At 35.2% G+C, this 17,762-nt stretch overlaps 2 protein-coding genes across 2 annotated transcripts in view; one reads left to right on the top strand and one right to left on the bottom strand.

Moving 5' to 3' along the window:
- MSH4_1 (MutS protein msh4) overlaps positions 1 to 6,321 on the top strand; it is a gene marked incomplete at both ends in the record, with an annotated part of 38,505 nt that extends 32,184 nt beyond the window's left edge. Inside the window, 4 exons of the mRNA XM_035729723.2 lie at positions 488 to 558; positions 3,725 to 4,008; positions 5,432 to 5,640; positions 6,007 to 6,321. Coding sequence (XP_035585581.1) covers positions 488 to 558; positions 3,725 to 4,008; positions 5,432 to 5,640; positions 6,007 to 6,321 — 879 coding nt within the window. The remainder of the gene's footprint in view (positions 1 to 487; positions 559 to 3,724; positions 4,009 to 5,431; positions 5,641 to 6,006) is intronic.
- Positions 6,322 to 7,129: 808 nt separating this feature from the next.
- On the bottom strand, positions 7,130 to 12,141 carry BUD31 (Component of the SF3b subcomplex of the U2 snRNP; the record flags this gene model as incomplete). Its single annotated transcript, XM_012938164.3, has 3 exons — positions 7,130 to 10,425; positions 11,657 to 11,890; positions 11,926 to 12,141. The coding sequence occupies 2 exons, from the start codon at positions 12,139 to 12,141 to the stop codon at positions 11,672 to 11,674; spliced, it is 435 nt and encodes a 144-aa protein (XP_012793618.1). The 3' UTR covers positions 7,130 to 10,425; positions 11,657 to 11,671.
- Between the last annotated feature and the right edge of the window lie 5,621 nt (positions 12,142 to 17,762).

Raw genomic sequence — 17,762 nt, 5'->3', positions numbered from 1 at the left:
TAGTTTCAAATGATTTGAGCATTGGAAAGAGAGTTAGTGATAAATATATTTTTGTTAAATCACAATGGGTAGAAAAAAAAAATTTATTTACTCTGATGAAGTGGCTTACATTAAGTCACGAAACGTCAGGAATACAATTTTTCTACCCATTGGGATACAACAAAAATATATTTATTATTAACTCTTCTGGTTTTTAGAAGTAGAGTGTTAGTATTTAATAACAGCCAAATTGTTATCTAGTTCTGTTATGATATTACAATCATTTAATAGTCAGTTGCAGCTAACAATACAGGAATCCATTGTACTTAGCCATAATAAGCTGATTCTTAAGATGGATCATGATCATATCATAAATGGATGCATGTTTTGAACTAACACTCGAAAAGTGTACAAGTCAAAACTTAAAATTCATGTCATATACTTTTCTCTTATTTTTTCTGATGTCATCACCAATAACTGAAATGTTTGACGCTGTTTGTTAATGTAGGCTTTCACGTTTTTGGCAACTAATCGTTATGAATTGACCTCCTTAGCTTCATTCTATCCAAATGTAGAAAAGTAAGTAACATGCATTGAAACTAGACTATCTTTTGCTGTTCACTATCTGGCTTCGATTACAATACTTCAATATATTACTTTCACTTATATATAATTTAATAATTGTACACAATAAAATGGATTTTGTGAACGATGTCATAAATATAGCTAACAGTTATTCATTTTAATAGTTGAGATCATAAGTCAATTGAAGCTAGATCACCATGGAAAACCTGGAAGCACTGGATGGCTATTTCGTCCTATTATGGGACTCGTCAGCAGTTATTTATTTGTTAACATTAATTCTTGAAATTCATACTATTTGAAGACATAAACGAATAACAATCACAAAAGAAGGCATGAAAACTGAAAGAGAAATAGGCAAAACTTTAAGTTGTAATCATTCGATATAAATATTAAACAATAGTCTTATCATTATATTCATGAAAGGAACCTATGGACTTCTATCAATAATCATACTAAGACAAATAACTTTGTACATAGGAGTTATTTGAATCAACTGTATATCATTTTAAAATAGAAAACTGAGGTGTTACTCACTGAAGTTTTATTCAATAAAAAAGTGTTATCGTCGATTTCTTTGTATTTATTACCAGAATGAGTTTCAGTTGACAGTGGCTTTACATTCGTAATTCATGAACAAAAGCGACTAATCGAATAAATTCACATTTAAGTCAGCCTTGATAGTATACATAATGAAATGATACGGTAGAATATATTCTTTTTTAATCAAGGTCAAATATATATGCCATAATTCACACCAATATTTTAATTTTCTTAATACCTGACTAGTTGTTCGATAGTGAAGTGTGGGTTATTATGATATTTTAATTCTTTGAAGTATCGCCAATTAAATAGTGTTTATTACTGTGGGAAGTTCGTATAGTATTTCATAGATTACATCATGGACTGATCTTAGTTTGACAGGCATTGAAAACCAAAAAGAATTGGGAAGCTGCTACATCCTAGTATGGAAATCCTTAGTAGGGTGCTTCCACGAGGAGTCCGATAATAGGACGGAATATCTTTTTAGTGCTTCCTTGTTTTTAATGGTTGTTTAAATGAAATTAGTCCGTGACGCAAACTATGAATACTTTATATTTATAACAATCAGTATTAAGATTAATCCATAGTACCACTATAGTTTTCAAGAACATAAAATGACCCGAGAAAAGCCATTAATGATTAGCGCAGTTTGGAACTATGTCATGGTTTGACTACAAGAGTATCAGGTTATGTTAGTGGATAATAAATGTTTACTGGGTAAGCAAATAAATACATTTGATCTATACAAGCACACATGCATAAGGATGAAATCTAGGAAGTGAAGTTAAGTAAAAGTGTCTATCAAATAGAAATTCAGTTTACAAAACAAAGAAACGTGAAGTATAATTTTGATAATTATACGATATTTTTGTTTTTAAGGATGGCTGTCGAAATAGTAATTAGGTGAACTAAATGAAATGAATTGATCAGCATCGAGATGCCCTATTAATTATAACACGAAAATTTCTCAATGTCTTTATATCATATAGTTACAGAGAACGATGTAATTACTGGTAAAGTTTAGAGAAAAATCCATTAGTCTAATCAGTACATATTCATTCAACGGTGATTGAATTAAGGAACACATTCTATTTAAAAAGAATGTATTTGTAAAATCTCATTGAAAGAATTTGAAGTAAATCCAACGTTCCGCCTAGCAATCTGGTCCAAGCTTTTTCAAGGAAATATAATAAAACATCAAAATTATCGAATGTAAATAGGTACATGGTTCTCCGGTTTACTGTCTACTGAATAAGTCATCCAATCAACGTTAACAATGTTTAAAGTAGGTATTTACATTAGTGTGTAACAGACATGTGATGTGTTAAGATAGCACATTATGTGTATACCTAAGTGAGAAGAAGAAATTTCATTCACTGTATATTGTCTTCAGTCGGTGAATATTAAGAAAATATATAATTTTTATATATGATATGAAGCCAGTAGGTCCTGGGTTCGAATCCCGCGGGGTGCAGGACCGTGGATGCGCTTTACTGAGGAGTCCCAAACTAGGACGAAACGGCCGTCTACTGCTTCCAGGTTTCCCATGGTGGTCTAGCTTCAATTGACTCATGATTTCAATGTGTGAAAATTTCTAAACCCCTTCTGATATATGATATGAATTAAAAATGTCACATCATGCATTAAATGAAGATAAATAAACAAGATAAAATAATGAATTGAAAGAGGAAGAATGTATTTGTAATTGAAAGTTTGTGTTATTTTAGTGTTCCAGTCAATTAGCATATTCAGATAAGATAATTGATTTGAACCGTTGAATGTAATATTTGATAATTATTTAATACGATATAGATAGAATGGAATAAGGTTTATTTATTAATTATTAGTTGCCATGGGACAGCTAATTATATTCCGTCTCTCCTACTGTGAAACTATACGATCAAATTTATACGAAATTTCTTACATATTCTATTTGCTTTATTTTACCGTTAGAGTATTATATACATTTACTTTTCATTTGAGTTATGAAATGGTATGTAAATTAGAAATATTTAACTTTGAGGACAGAATGATTATTTTATTAAGAAACAAATAGTCTAGAAAAAAAACTGCAAAACAATCATGAAAATAAATTAACTTCAATAATAAACATAATAAGAAATATTATATAACAAATTTTTTTCCCCAGTTGGGCAATTTAATGATTAGTTTCAATGATGATATAGTTAAAATAATATTCTTGAATTTTCAATATCTAGTTATTGATTCAATGCCAGTGTAGTGAACAAGAACACGAGTGTGGGCAACCGAGTGCATTTGAACACAGAATTACAGAACATTTTAGTAAAATCTGAGAACCATACAGTAAATAGTTAATTTGCAAAATATCAATCCGTCGTCTCAAACTTGACTGTTTCTTTTGTAAATATCAGTCCATCGTCTTAGATTTCATTGTTCATTCAATTTCATACCAATTGCCTTCCGTTTTCGTTCTTTCCTTCTCGATCGTCTACTGAAATACACTCCATTCTTGACTATCGTTAAATACTACTTATGTGGATATAAGTAAACCACACCACACCAGTAATTCTATGAATTAACTTATATTCTAGTTTTATTGTTTTCAGATGATTATTTCATTTATCTATTCTTATTTTAGTTATTATTTTTCAGTACAAGAAGAAGTTTTAAATATTTATCATGGACATCATAATATAGGTACATCAAATCGAAGTATTCATGAAACAACATATGCTAATAACAGCAGTTTCACTGAAGAATCTCCGTTAGTTCATAGTTTCTCCGATAAAAATTATTCAAATACATTCAAAATGAATCAACATCTAAAACAATCCGAATTCATTGATTCAACCAGTCAAGATCTTGGTCAAATCACTTTTACTTATAAATTAAACAAAGGAATATCACCCAAAATAATGTATGGTAGGTAGACAGCCTTTCTTCTTTTCTTGTGTGCCTTTTATCGCTCAATATAAATCGGTAGCAACGAATGACGACAAATAAACCATAGAGTATAAATTCTCTGTTCAACTCCGTATACTGTTAATTAGGCTAACTTCGTTGGACAACAGTGGTAATAAAAGTCAAATACGAATCGGGTCGGAAGAACTTACTTTGAACAGACTGTAGGAGATATGGTATGGAGAAAAGCTTCCCAGCCTATACAACTTTATTAAACGTGACTCAACATTTATAGTCAGACAAAAAAACCAATCTAAAGATGTAAGACAGAGAGAGGAAGCGATGATAAAACATACGCACTACATCCTCATAAAAAGTCCGGGTTACAAGTAAATAATTGTAAAGGTTGAATGCATTTGTATATAACGACTCCAAAATATTAGATCAGTTGGTCTTTCCAAAAGTTACAATCAGTTACGTAGGCGTGAAATAGTAGTAAATGCCACAAACTAAATAGAATATACCTGTTCGCTAGACAAAACGTTGAAATTACTTAACTTTTAATTGAGATTATGAACCGATTGATGTTAGACCACCATTGAAAACCTGGAAGCACTGGACAGCCGTTTCGTCCAGGTTTTCAATGGTGATCTAACATCAATCGGTTCAGGATCTCAATCAAAAACTTAAGAATCTCCACAACCCCTAAACTGTTAACTTTTAATTTCTGAGATTATTTAAATACACTTTCTACATTAACTGGCACTAATCATCAGACAATTATTCACAATTTATATTCATAAAGACTCAGTTATCAATCTTCCTGAGCCTTATTGACCTCGATCCCAAGGATTTGTTACGTAACATCCTTTCCTGACCTTAATTACAATTCCTTATTTCTTACTTTATCATTTGAATTTTACTCAGATGGTCAGTTTCGTCCATGAACTAAGATGCTAATAATTTATTCATAAAAATTCTGTTTCCGAGTTCTTAGTTTTCTCTTCGGGAATATTTATATATTTAGCCTATAGATAAACATCTGTTTGAACAACTTCCTAATTCTTCTACAATCATTGTCTTCATCCACATGCTCCACTCAAATTTAATCAAAACTATTCTTACATAGATTATGAATATTTGTTTTTTTAAGTATGCTGCCTATTACAAAAGAAACAATAGCTTCTTGGATTTCTTTCATAGCCAATGTTTCGTACAGTGTGAAATTGATTTTCCTCTTAAATACGTAGGAAATTAGTTATAATTGGTGGTTGGGTACTATTCAACAATTTGGGTCAATTTTAGATGTATAAATACACACAATCAAAGAATTTTTAATCATTGGAAATCACTGATTGTTATGTCAAGCTCTATGCATTTGAGATTAACATAATAATCACTAATGTTGTTATTTCAGTTGGAAGTTTTTTCTTCATAAAATCAGGTATTAAATTGGCCAGGCTTACTGCACTTCCTCAAGAGATACTGGATCGAGCTGAAGAACTTCTGAACTCATACATTGAAGAAGAAAATATAAGCAATGATGATGATGAAAAAACCAACAACAGAAAGACTATGACAATGAGTGATACTGGAGATTTAGAACAAATTGATAAAAATATCAGTTTAAATTTTCAAAATTTGCAAAGACAAGTAAGTTTTTCTCCAACTATATGTTAGCTAGGAGGAGGATTTTCTTGAAATGAGATCATTGTATGCAATGAGCCGTTTTATATTCGTAAAACTCCTAACAAACAACTATCAATATTAAGTTGAGCAAACATAAAATTGAGTATGATTTTTACTTCTATCAACTCAGTACCTGAATAGAATAAAATTACGAACACAAGTCTCATTGTACATCCAACGAATACATTAGGTGAATAACTGATTACTGTATTACCAGAAATAATTATGCACTCATAATCAAAATTTGGGGAGCGATATCATCTTAATTCAATAAACAGCACTGAAATATTGAACGAAGAACTTAAATATTGTTCATTTATGTACTGCTAGATATTGAAGACCCAAAATAACCAGACTGATTTGGATGCATCCATTCCAACGGAATCCTCACATTGTACTACTGTAACAGATTCGAAACATGGTATATCAAATTTAAAATGGAAAAATACCAAGAAAAACGGTTATTTAAAAGGAAACGATCGCTTGGAACATGAATTGTTCAGACAATTACAAATCATATCAAAAGCTTACCAAACAATGAACACAAATCAACATTTATCTAATTCAGAAAGAGAAGACATTCAACATGAAATTTCAAATTATCTCAGATTTCTAGAGTGTCGATACCAAAGATTATTACTGTGAACATAAATACAACTAAGATTTCTTCCTAAGTTAGTTGCTATTTGTTAAAATACCTATTAGGGTTTTTTTAATGTAGCTCTATTGTTCAGTTTTCTTCGGAATAATAAGTTCGTTTAAGCGAAATTACAAGATCTATTATTTTATGCGTACCTACCTATGTAGGACCTTTAATATTGAATATGAATTTTTACAACTGATCAATTGCACCGTGACAGAACATTTCACAGTATCTCATATACATATACCATTAAATGATGCCCAATAACAGACGGATTTAATCTGGTCGTTTACGAATTCATAGCTGCAATAAATCAGTGATCTATAAATTGTTAATCTCCATTAAAAAGTGAAAACGTTTTCAGTTTATCGATGGAGAGTAGCATCTACAACTTAAATCTTATGTTTACTCATTCTTTTACGTACATAGATTTTCCACGTAGTGTAAATAAGTAGAACAAGAAGCTGTAGTTTTTCACTTTGTTTACTTACCTACTCCATCAAAAGTCCTGAAAAATTAGAGTTAATCGCTATGAGGCGTCGTATTGAAGTGAAATATAGAGAATATTCACTCAATTGTTGTTAACTATATCTATAGACAAATCGAAGAAATAAAGAACTAAGGGTTTGTGATTCAAATGAAATATTTCACCTTCATTATAATGTAAACAACCTGACCTTTAATAAATGACCATAGTATCCAGTTAGTTACGTAATATTTTATCCATAAGCTTATAATAGCAATTAAAAAATTCAACTATTCGCTCATTAATTTAAATAACATGTACTTCATACTGTTAAGATGGGGCCAGGGAAACAGAAATATACTACGTGGATAACCACGTTCTTTGGTGAATGTTTAACGAACAATAATTTAATGAAATGCTAATACAGTAAGAGCTAAGCGGTATTTTTTGGCTAACCAGTTACTGTCATATCTATTAACTAAATATTTGTCATACCCGTTCTTATTCAAAAACGTGCTAGTGCTTATGTAGATTTTTCCAACTTGCATCATTTATGGCGTAGGCGAGATATCCGTCTATCAATCAAAAGACGTGTTTACTGCGCAGCAGTTCGTTCCGTCCTACTTTATGGCAGTGAAACATGGCCGGTAAGAGTAGAGGATATTCGTAGGTTACTAGTATTTGATCATAGGTGTCTTCGAAACATTGCTCGTATATCCTGGGACTATCGAGTAAGTAACGCAGTTGTTAGGAAACGGGTACTAGGTAAGGATGGCAAATCGACTGATGAGGTAGTAAAACGTCATCAGTTGAGATGGCTGGGACACATGTTACGTATGCCCAACCACCGACTGCCTCGACATGTGATGCTCAATGGAATAGGAGTAGGTTGGAAGAAAGCTAGGAGCGGCCAGACCAAAACATGGCACAAGTTCATTAAGTCACTGAAAAGTGGACTGAGTCATGTTGGTAGGTGTAGACTACCTGGTTAGGGACCGCTAGATGATAGCAACCGATGGTAAGAGACCCTGAATGACATGGCTCAAAATCGTTTGCAATGGCGCAGGTGCATCCACTCTTTGTGTTCTCCCAAACTTTAATCTTCTGAATTCTTCACATCCCTTTTTTTCTCTTTCTAAATTTATTTCACTGGATTATACTCCTTGAATAACATCTTCAAACCCTTCTCGATTACTGCTTATACTCTTACTAACTCTACCACTACGGGATTTGGATCGACAATTGCATCTCTGTTCTAATGTTGTATGGCTACTAGAACTGATGTATGTAAGTACGAAGTTCTACGTTGTTACTGACTGAGGTTTATTATTTACGATACACTTTGGTTTGCATCTTACTGATATAATGATTAGATAATGCAAAGATACTTCCGACTATTTTGGTTTATCGGCCGTATGATGAATACAGTAACGAAGTTTGTGGTCTTATTTTTAATGGCATATAAAAGAACTCAATACAAACGAAATTATAATTAGATGTAGCAAAACACCTTAATTTAGGTAGATTTTGCTTTCTTAATTATGGACTTACAAAATGTATGAAATTTTTTACTTAGTTTCCTCTTTGAAAGTTGCCTATAACGTCAAGTAAGATCTAGTTTTCACCCTCGTCTCTTTACTTAACACGTCATTCTTTCTGCAGTTAAATTCTCTGTAAAAGTCCATAGATATGATTAATGCATCTTGATATGATCAAAACATTACCTCTCTCCAACAGTTTTATTGTCAAGATTTGAAGCGAGCATTCAGTGAATCCTTGATAGGTTTATACGCTGTGCTAATAATTTCATTGCCACGATTGTAAAGAAGATTCCTTCTATCCTTTAATTTTTCCTACCCCACTAACTAGAGTAAAAGCATCAGTTTAGTGGATGAAGCTTTTTTATATTAACCCAGTATAATCAATCCAAGTGCATTAAGTTTATCGGTCATAGATCAACAAAAATGACTAGCACATTCAAACTGAGTGATTATCGTTACCATAAATATCTTGAAATTAAATGGACAGCGTTCACACTGAATAATTTACTGTAACGCAGTACAAACCCAGTCGATATTGATTTGCTTTTCGTAAGTTGTAATCGGAGATTGCGCATTCCTAACAATTGTTTATAATGATAAATTAATGATACAATTGTAATACCCTATCAAGTAAGAAATTTAATTTCCAACTTTAGCGAGTAATTTGCCAGGTTGGTTGTGATGTCCCTTAAACAAATTTCTGCAGTAGTTGTAAAGAATATCTTCTAACATCGAATCTTCAACGTACGTACGAACGATAATAACTGTAAGCAAGGGTTCACAGTTAGAAAGCTATTTCAGTAGACAGCTTAACTTGTAGGATTCAAACAGCTGTTTATCGTTCTGTTGCATATAGTGTGGTAGAAAGAATACATTGACTGCTAAATGATGGTAAGTGACAAATTTAATACCAAAAGGGAAGTAGTTTGCTAGACAATATAATCGGTTTGATACCATATCTTTTTTGAGGCACCTCTATACATTAACCAGCCAACATTCCAAACCGGTGTAGGCGGTGGTTGGTCATATATAACACATCCCAGTTGATCAGAATTCACAGCCTCCAACTAATTCACAACAACTGCCTAGTACCCCACACCTAACGACAGAATTATTTACTACGCTATTCAGCGATACACGACCAAAGTCTGGAAGACACAGTTGATCAAAAAACGGTATATTACGCATGACTTCTATTCTATATTTCACAAACATAAAGTAATCAAAAACTGAACCTGTGATTTTATTTTCTTTTAAACACCCGACGGTTATCTCTCAAACAACACAAATGACGATAGTTTGTAAAACCGAAGGAAATTTTTTATCCATGTTGAGATACTAATCCATCAAAGGGATTTCGTAACGTTCAAAGGAACCTCGTGAGACATTTCAGCTCTGTCGTCTCTAAAGCGTCCACCAGATTGCCATGTTTTTTTCTGGCCAGTGATCACTGGCCCGTCAATGGGAACTTCAACTTGCAAAGCCCAGTCACAAGGCCCAGATGACCTAACGCTTAGCTCTTCCTAAGGATACTGGAAAACTTCTAGACCGGAAACTGAGTTGTTCGGAGAGAAAGCGTTTCAGCAACATAGAATAAGGCGATTGTCATTCTCATCTTTAAAAAGGGCTCCAGTCATCAATGTGACAGGTATAAAGGGATAAAAATACTTCCGAATAATTGGCTACCATCATGCTCTGCAGATTATCTAAAACCTATGACTGACTAGTGAGGAGCAGGCTGGTTTCTCAACAGGTCGTGGGTGTATTGTAAAGTCATGAGAAAAGATTGGGATCATATCCGAAAATCTAAATATAATTGGTTTATAGTACAAAGATAAATCAATTACGCAGAACTACTATGCAGGTTACAAGCAGTTACCTAAGGTAATTAGAACAGGAATAATGGGTAGTACATTTAAGATCTTGTTACTAGAGGTAATCCACGTATCTTCATTATCTTGGTATAGAATTAATTTTTCTGTTTGCAGAGAAAAATCACAAATCACGTCTCTCGAAAAAGACCAGTGGGCAAGAGTATGAAACAACCAGTTAAGTTTTGTTCTAATTCTTCATAAATATCCATTTTGAAGTTTCAGTAGCTGAGGAAATTTCGGTACAAATAAAGGAAACAAATCTGTCAACAATGAGATGTAACTAACAGTCAAAGGATGAGAGAATATAACAGTAGATTGAACAATGCTGCGGTAGTTATGAAACCTGTCTCTGACTACTAGTGTTTTTGAAGTGCGATTATGAAAATAGATAAACTCTCGATGCCCAACGCTTTCTAGTTTAGAGGCCATTTTGAATAAATAGATTATCAATCAAGAATTATGTCGTAAATCAAACACAAACTGAAATTGTTATGCATAAATAGTGGGATAGTGTATAAGCTTCCTCACGACTGATTGGCGAAAGCATTTTAATTGAGAACTAGAGATTTAGGCCTGCTGATAAGTAAACAGTATGACCATTTGAAATCATAATAAAGGAACGTTTTTTAATGATAGTTGAAAATATCCATATTCAAAAAAATATACGTCGGTTTTGAATGAGGACAAAGTATACCATTTTGCTACCACATGGCAGGGATTTTAATGACCCAAAAACTGCTAGTTACGAACCATTATAATAAACTATGTCGATTTCGTTACAGAAGTGAGAATGATTAACTAGACACTGAATTGATTGAGGCGACCCGACGGATAACTCGCTTACGAAGCTGATGTATGAGCTACAAATGGATATAAAGAAGAGTTATACGATTATGAGTTCACCTAGATATCCCAACAACCCTTCAAGTCAGTGATCGAGAATCTCACCGGTTTAATTCAAAGTTCGAGACCTATAATGTGCTAAGAGTACATGTATAACAACTTATAATGTAGGTCTATGCAGTTCAAATAGTGAGTAAAACACCCAAACAAAATATGCAATACCTAACATATGATGACTAGGCATTTTAAATGGACTAATGAAGGAATTTGACGTTAGCCAACCGCCTTTAATATTAGAAGTTAAAAAATTAGAAAACTGACGTTATACCCTCTGTTTTTAATGCAACAATGTGAACTTATTACATACATTGAGAGCAAACCATAAGTTAACAAACCAAATGGGAATAGTAAGCAAACTTCAAAAAAGATAGACTGTATATCGTTAAATGACTTCATTTGATATATCTATTATCAGGTAAGAAACCGTGTAAAAATACTGTCCACATGTTGAAGAGTGAGCTGATGTAGGAAGGCCAGTTATGTTTTGAATATATATACACAGAACCAAGTGAATAGTTAACACCAAAATTCAAATACGTTAAGTTGTACGTACATGCAGACTCATTGATTAGCCAGAGCAGCCACGGCAACCGCAACTTTGACACTCAACAACTTTACCTTCTTCTAACTTTGACTTTGGTACTCGACATACGCAATTAGTTCCAAAATTTGTATCTCTAGATTGGATGCACCTTAAACAACATAAGTTTTCGTATCCTTGCTTTTTCCATTTGGCGATCAGATTTGCGTCGGCTATCTTCTCTTTGATGCAGAATTCATACAGCTCCTGAATTTATTAAGAAGATAATGGGTATGACCTACTTTAGAAATAGCTTTTCGTTTGTAATACAAGTCATAAATGAACCGAGACCTCTTATGATGAATGCGAAATATTGGCCATTCAGCCTCAACCTTACGTTTTCCCTCATGAGGGTCAGTTTCAGCCTCACGCATTTTCCTGTTCAATTCTTCGATTGTTGGTTCGATCAACTCCCATCCTTCGGGTGGCGGCTTTTTGCTCCTCCTATAAGGCGCCATCCCGATAAATCTGAAGACCCGCGTTCACATACAGTATACAATTAACTCTCAGTCCCAGGAGTAATGACTACATATCAAATAACCTATTTTAATGGTTGAGATTTATAGAACTTTGAGGATATAGTCTTACCCTACACGCTCCAGGGCTTTCGGATTTTCAATGGTGGTCTAGCTTAGATCAACTCATGAATTCAACGACTACTACTAAATTCTCCACAAACCCCAATTCTGATAGGTATCAAATCTGTCAGTCCAGTTGAAAATTTGAAGTTATTATTACCTCATGCCATCATTAAACCTAACAAGTTTCGATTTCCAGTTTGACGGGTCGTTTATTTCTTATTCAAAAGTGCTGTAATTTACTGATTAGAGACGATAAATCTCCAATCCTTGATTTTCAGTCAGTGACCATTTCTAATACTTAGCAAATCAGGTTACATAGGCGAGCACAGGAACGGTAAATGTTTGGCCTGTGGTAAATTTCATTCATGTGATTCATGTATCTTTCGTCATGCTGAATGCCTCAAGTGTGGCAAAGTGGGACTCATCAAGTCAGTTTGTGAAACCATTGTTCATTGCATCGCAAGTAATACTAAACACTGTTACTATAGCAATCAGATACTAACCTCATCCACAACACCGAGTAAATCACTTCGTATTCGAAACCGATTGTATTCGTCCGGTGGTGATTTTCATGACATTATTGTTGACAGTGCCAGAATAATGTTCATCACTTCAGTTGGAAAGCTGAAGTCATTAAGTCTTGTAGCGGTAAATAAATCCCCAAAATAAATAGCTCTAAGTTTTCGACATTGGATGCTGACCATATGTTTTAGTGGACTCATCTAGCTGAAGGCGCTCGGTCAGGCATCCGCACCAGATCACGTGTGGTAACGCCGTGCTCAACATCAACCGCAATCGCTAGCCAGATTAGATCAGAGAATTCCGATATATTGGTCATCGCCAAATATACTCTTCCGATCTCCTCGACTCTGTCTTTTGATTTCTCTGGGTGGGAACGAAATATATTAGGTGTTACTGATAGAAGCGTTGTCAAACACGCTATAATTAAACTTATTAAGGTTCCCGTCTAGAATATCACAAGTCATAAACTTCCTATTCTCGAGTGTTGTGATTTGCTTGTTAGAGACGATAAATCTTTAGTCTTAATCTGTCAAATCCTCATCATTGATTGCCGATTATCTATCCTGGGTCTAGAAAATTTGAGAATGTTTCGGGGAAAGCTTTCCCTATCGACCACTGAAAACGGTTCTACTGGAATGCTCGACAACGCGTCAACCACGAGATCGACTTGAGAAGAATTACTCACGACTCCAGAGCCCACTCATTCTGATGCTCAAACATAACATTTCTAGTCCCTCAAAACAAACATCAACTTTATAACTGTTACAAAATTCAAGGACCCGCAGGTAAAAGTAGATAAAGTCTTTGAGTGCAGAATTACCAGACCGTAAGCAAATTAAACAATGATGAAATTGTTTAAACAAGAGGACGGTTGTTTAAATAATAAACGTATACAGTCTTTCGATGTTACATACTATCGATTAACTAGGTACTCACGAAAAGTCTACCTGCTCCAGACTGCGGTATTTCGGGAGCTACCAGTAAGAAAATCATTTTAAGCACTTCCACTTATCATACCTAGTCAAGATGATCCTTCAAGACAAACTAATGTATGTTAAAATACACCTCAGAAATGATTGGGCTATAGCATAACCAAAGCTAATGCACCAGTACCTGCCAAGTATCTGGAACATGAATCAGCTGATCAATTCATGTGAAGTCTAACAATGTATTTCGTTCCACACTCTGCAGGGGAATCAGTGAAGCCTTTGAAAACGAATATCCTTGAGTACTAGCAATGAATTCAGCGCGAACTTAATCGTTTAGACCTAAAAATCAAAGGTTACTGATTGCATCATTGAAAAATGGGCTTCCACAAATGTCGAAGACACTAATTAAATTCTTTTGGTTAAGTTGTGGTCATTTGAGTGACTAATTTCATGCCCGGGCTACCCAATCAACTTCATCAAAAAACACCGGCGGCATGCATCATCAGAAACTAAGTCAAGCACAGAAATCAACAAAAAGATAACCCTATCATACATAAAAGGCATATTAATCAATCCTATGCGAACCAAAGGATAAAATAACAAAAGAAGACAAATCAGACATCATCTACAAAATACAGTGTGCCAACTGCGAAAAACACTACATTGGACAAAACGGATGCTCGCTTCGTCTTCGCCTGCATGAGCATCAATTAACATTCAAACGCTATAACATGTCCTCACTTATATCAATGCACGTGGACAACTGTGAATATACATTCGACTGAAAAAAATGTAGAGATATTGGATGGAGGCAATTCCAAAAACACCAGAAACTTTTTAGAAGCTTGGCTCTTAGATCAATCAGCAATTGAAATCGATCGAAGTTATCAACCAATCAGGAAAATTGTGCACAAGCATAGGAACAGAAATCAAGCCAGTGGGAGATACAACCAAAACAAAGGAGTAAACAATGATAGGTTTAAGGTCAACTACAACCAATCATTCTCAAGGTGTACAGGACAAGCTGTGAACCACATGTAGAGAAATTCGAACAACTCACTTCTCCCTGAATTTCGTGCTGATGATGTCGTCCAAAATAACGATGAAAGCTCCACGACTAAACCATCCAGTTCAGAGAACAAAACTTCATCAAGATCAGATTGAAGACATGAGAATCAGGAGAGGAGCTGACAGGATCTACTGAAAGGAGAAGAAACTACTAAGGAGGACGAATGTAAAGGGATGAAAGAACCACTATTTTCAACATGCTAAGAGGTTGTGAGCAGCATCATCATAAGGAATGGATCTCTATGGGAACCCTGGACAAGACTCTAGTAAACAAGGACAAGAAGACAGCACTCAATAACAGTCGAATAAGGACAGAGGAAATTAATGCACAAACTGAACACGCAGAATCAAACCAGAGAGTGAAGACAGGCATTAGAGCTGACAGGCAAAAACATATGGAAGAGGTAGCAACGATAGCCTAAAAAGCTGCAAGAGGAAGGAATATGAAACAACTCTATGATAAAACGAAGAACCTAGCAAAGATGTATGGCGAAGGGGTGACCATTCAAGAACAAAGGTGACTGTGAATTGAGAGCGGCGAAATAGGTAGGTAGAGCACTTTAAGAACTGTTAGATAGGTCAGTTTCATTAAATCCACCGGACACCAAAGCAGCATCTACAGATCTAATAAGGGCTTTCACTCCACCAACGGTCGAATAGATTGACATGGCCACCAGACAAGTCAAGAGTGAGAAAACAAAAAGGTCGGAAATTTTAACAACTGAAGAACGGAAGTCAGGTATCGAAGTAGCTGCGAAGATGTTCCACGCTCTATTCGGAAAGATTTTTGAGGAAGAACAAATACTGACGGACTGTAAAGAATGATATTTTGTCAAAATATCGAAGAAACGATATATGGGCAAGTGTGAAAAATACAGGGGCATCGCATTACGATCATTACACGAAAAGTTTGCAATAAGGTATTGTTGAACGGAATGTAAGATTCAGTAGACGCACAACATGGGGATCAACAGGCCGGATTCCATAAGGATCAACCATGAACAAACCAAATCACGACACTACGGATCATCTTCCAGCAATCGGTTGAATGAAACTTGTCAGTATACACCAACTTCCTTGACTATGAGAAAGCGTTAAACAGTGTAAATAGAAGGATTTTATACAGCATTTTTCGACGCTATGGTGTACCTGAGAAGATTTTCAACATCATGGGGAATTCGTGAGACGGAATACACTGCAATGTCGTGTAAAGAGGACAGCCCACAGACACATTCCAAGCGAGGACCGGAGTTAGACAAGTTTGCTTACTCTCACCCTGAATTATAAAAACCTCGCCATTTCAGGGAATGAATGGAATGAACTGGACAGTTTGGATGCAACTTTACGATTTGCACTTCACAGGTGATTTGGCCTGACGTTCTACCCCTTACACAGCAACAAATGCAGGTGAAGACAAACAGCCTGACAAAAGGCTCTACATCAGTAGGCCCCAACATATACAAAGGAAAAAGTAAGACCATCAAATACAGCACACAGAATACCAACGCAATTACACTTTATGGAGAAACTTTGGAAGACGTAGGATCCTTCACCTACCTGGAAAGCATCATCGATGAAGAAGGATGATCGGATGCGAACGTAAAGGCAAGGATTGGTAAAGCAATGGCCGCATTCCTACAGTTGAACAACATATGGAACTCAAAACAACTTTCAACCAATATCAAAGTCACAATCTTCATTACGAACGTCAAGACAGTTCTACTGTATGGAGCTGAAACTTGGAGAACTATCACAACGACCATCGGAAGGTTACAAGTATTTATAAACAGTTATCTACTCAAGATACTCAACATCCATCGACCAGATACCATCAGCAACAGCCTACTGTGAGAGATAACAAACAAGCTTCCAGCTGATGAGGAAATTAGTAATAGACATTGGAGGTGGATGGGACACACATCGAGGAAATCATCAAACTGCGTCATGAGGCAAGCGTTAACTCGGAATCCTGAGAGGGAACGAAAAAGAGGAAGACTAAGTAACACATTAAGTCAAAAATTGGAAGCAGATATGAAGGGGATTAATAGCAACTGGAAACAACTGGAAGGGATTGTTAGGCACAGAGTCGGATAGAGTACCCCATTAGGTGGCTTATGCTCATCCACTAGGGGCAACAGGCGTAAGTTTGGTATTTCGAACTATTTGAATTGTAGTATGAACTATGAGTCCCAGAAATAACGCAGTTGAATCAAGAAGTTCTAGATGAGCACAAACGAATGTATTGTATTTAGAATTCGAAATCAAGCATTCAACAAGTACAAAAGAATCATTAGTTAATTCAAACACCACAGCAAGCAAGTCGGTAGGTTGTCATGTTGAATGAGTCACATCGAATACGAGTAAACGGAGACAAATAAATTAAATAAATAGGCATTTCATCACAATCTTAGTATGTGCACGTTTAGAAAAAAAACACATAGGGTTTACAAGCCACTTCTATTCTCTCTAGTTTTAACCTTAAAGAAATACCTTCAACTCGGAAACGCCATAATTTCACTTTCATGTCATTGTATACTTGGAAGTTACTGTAGGGCCAGCGAAATGTTACTGAGCCCTAGCCAAATCATCCGGCAGTTGGGTCATTGAATATCGAACAAATCATCGATGCTCGTCAAGGTCAAGGACAATCGACGCGCATCAGTTAATCGTACGCCATGGTCTCGCCCATGCGGTGGTGGTCTTACTTTCTCTTGTATCTACTTTAACTAATACATTTCTGTAATAACATCCTCTGTGTTGTACAATCTTCAAAGCATCTATAGTAACTTGATACGTCAATGGAGTAGTCCACGTAAGGTGCTGACTACGAGGTGTGACTTCGACGTTAGCTGGTTCTTCACACCACTCCCGTCTAACTCGAGTAGGCCTCCGATTACCCGACACAGGTCATCTACGTTGGTGATCTACATTACAATATTTCATCACCGTATCATATTCATATTAGTTTCAGAAATTGGT

This window comes from Schistosoma haematobium, chromosome 4 (genome assembly GCF_000699445.3).
Source record: "Schistosoma haematobium chromosome 4, whole genome shotgun sequence".
Lineage (NCBI taxonomy): Eukaryota > Metazoa > Platyhelminthes > Trematoda > Strigeidida > Schistosomatidae > Schistosoma > Schistosoma haematobium.
Note: the sequence above shows the minus strand (reverse complement) of the source record. Positions and strands in the feature narration are given on the sequence as shown.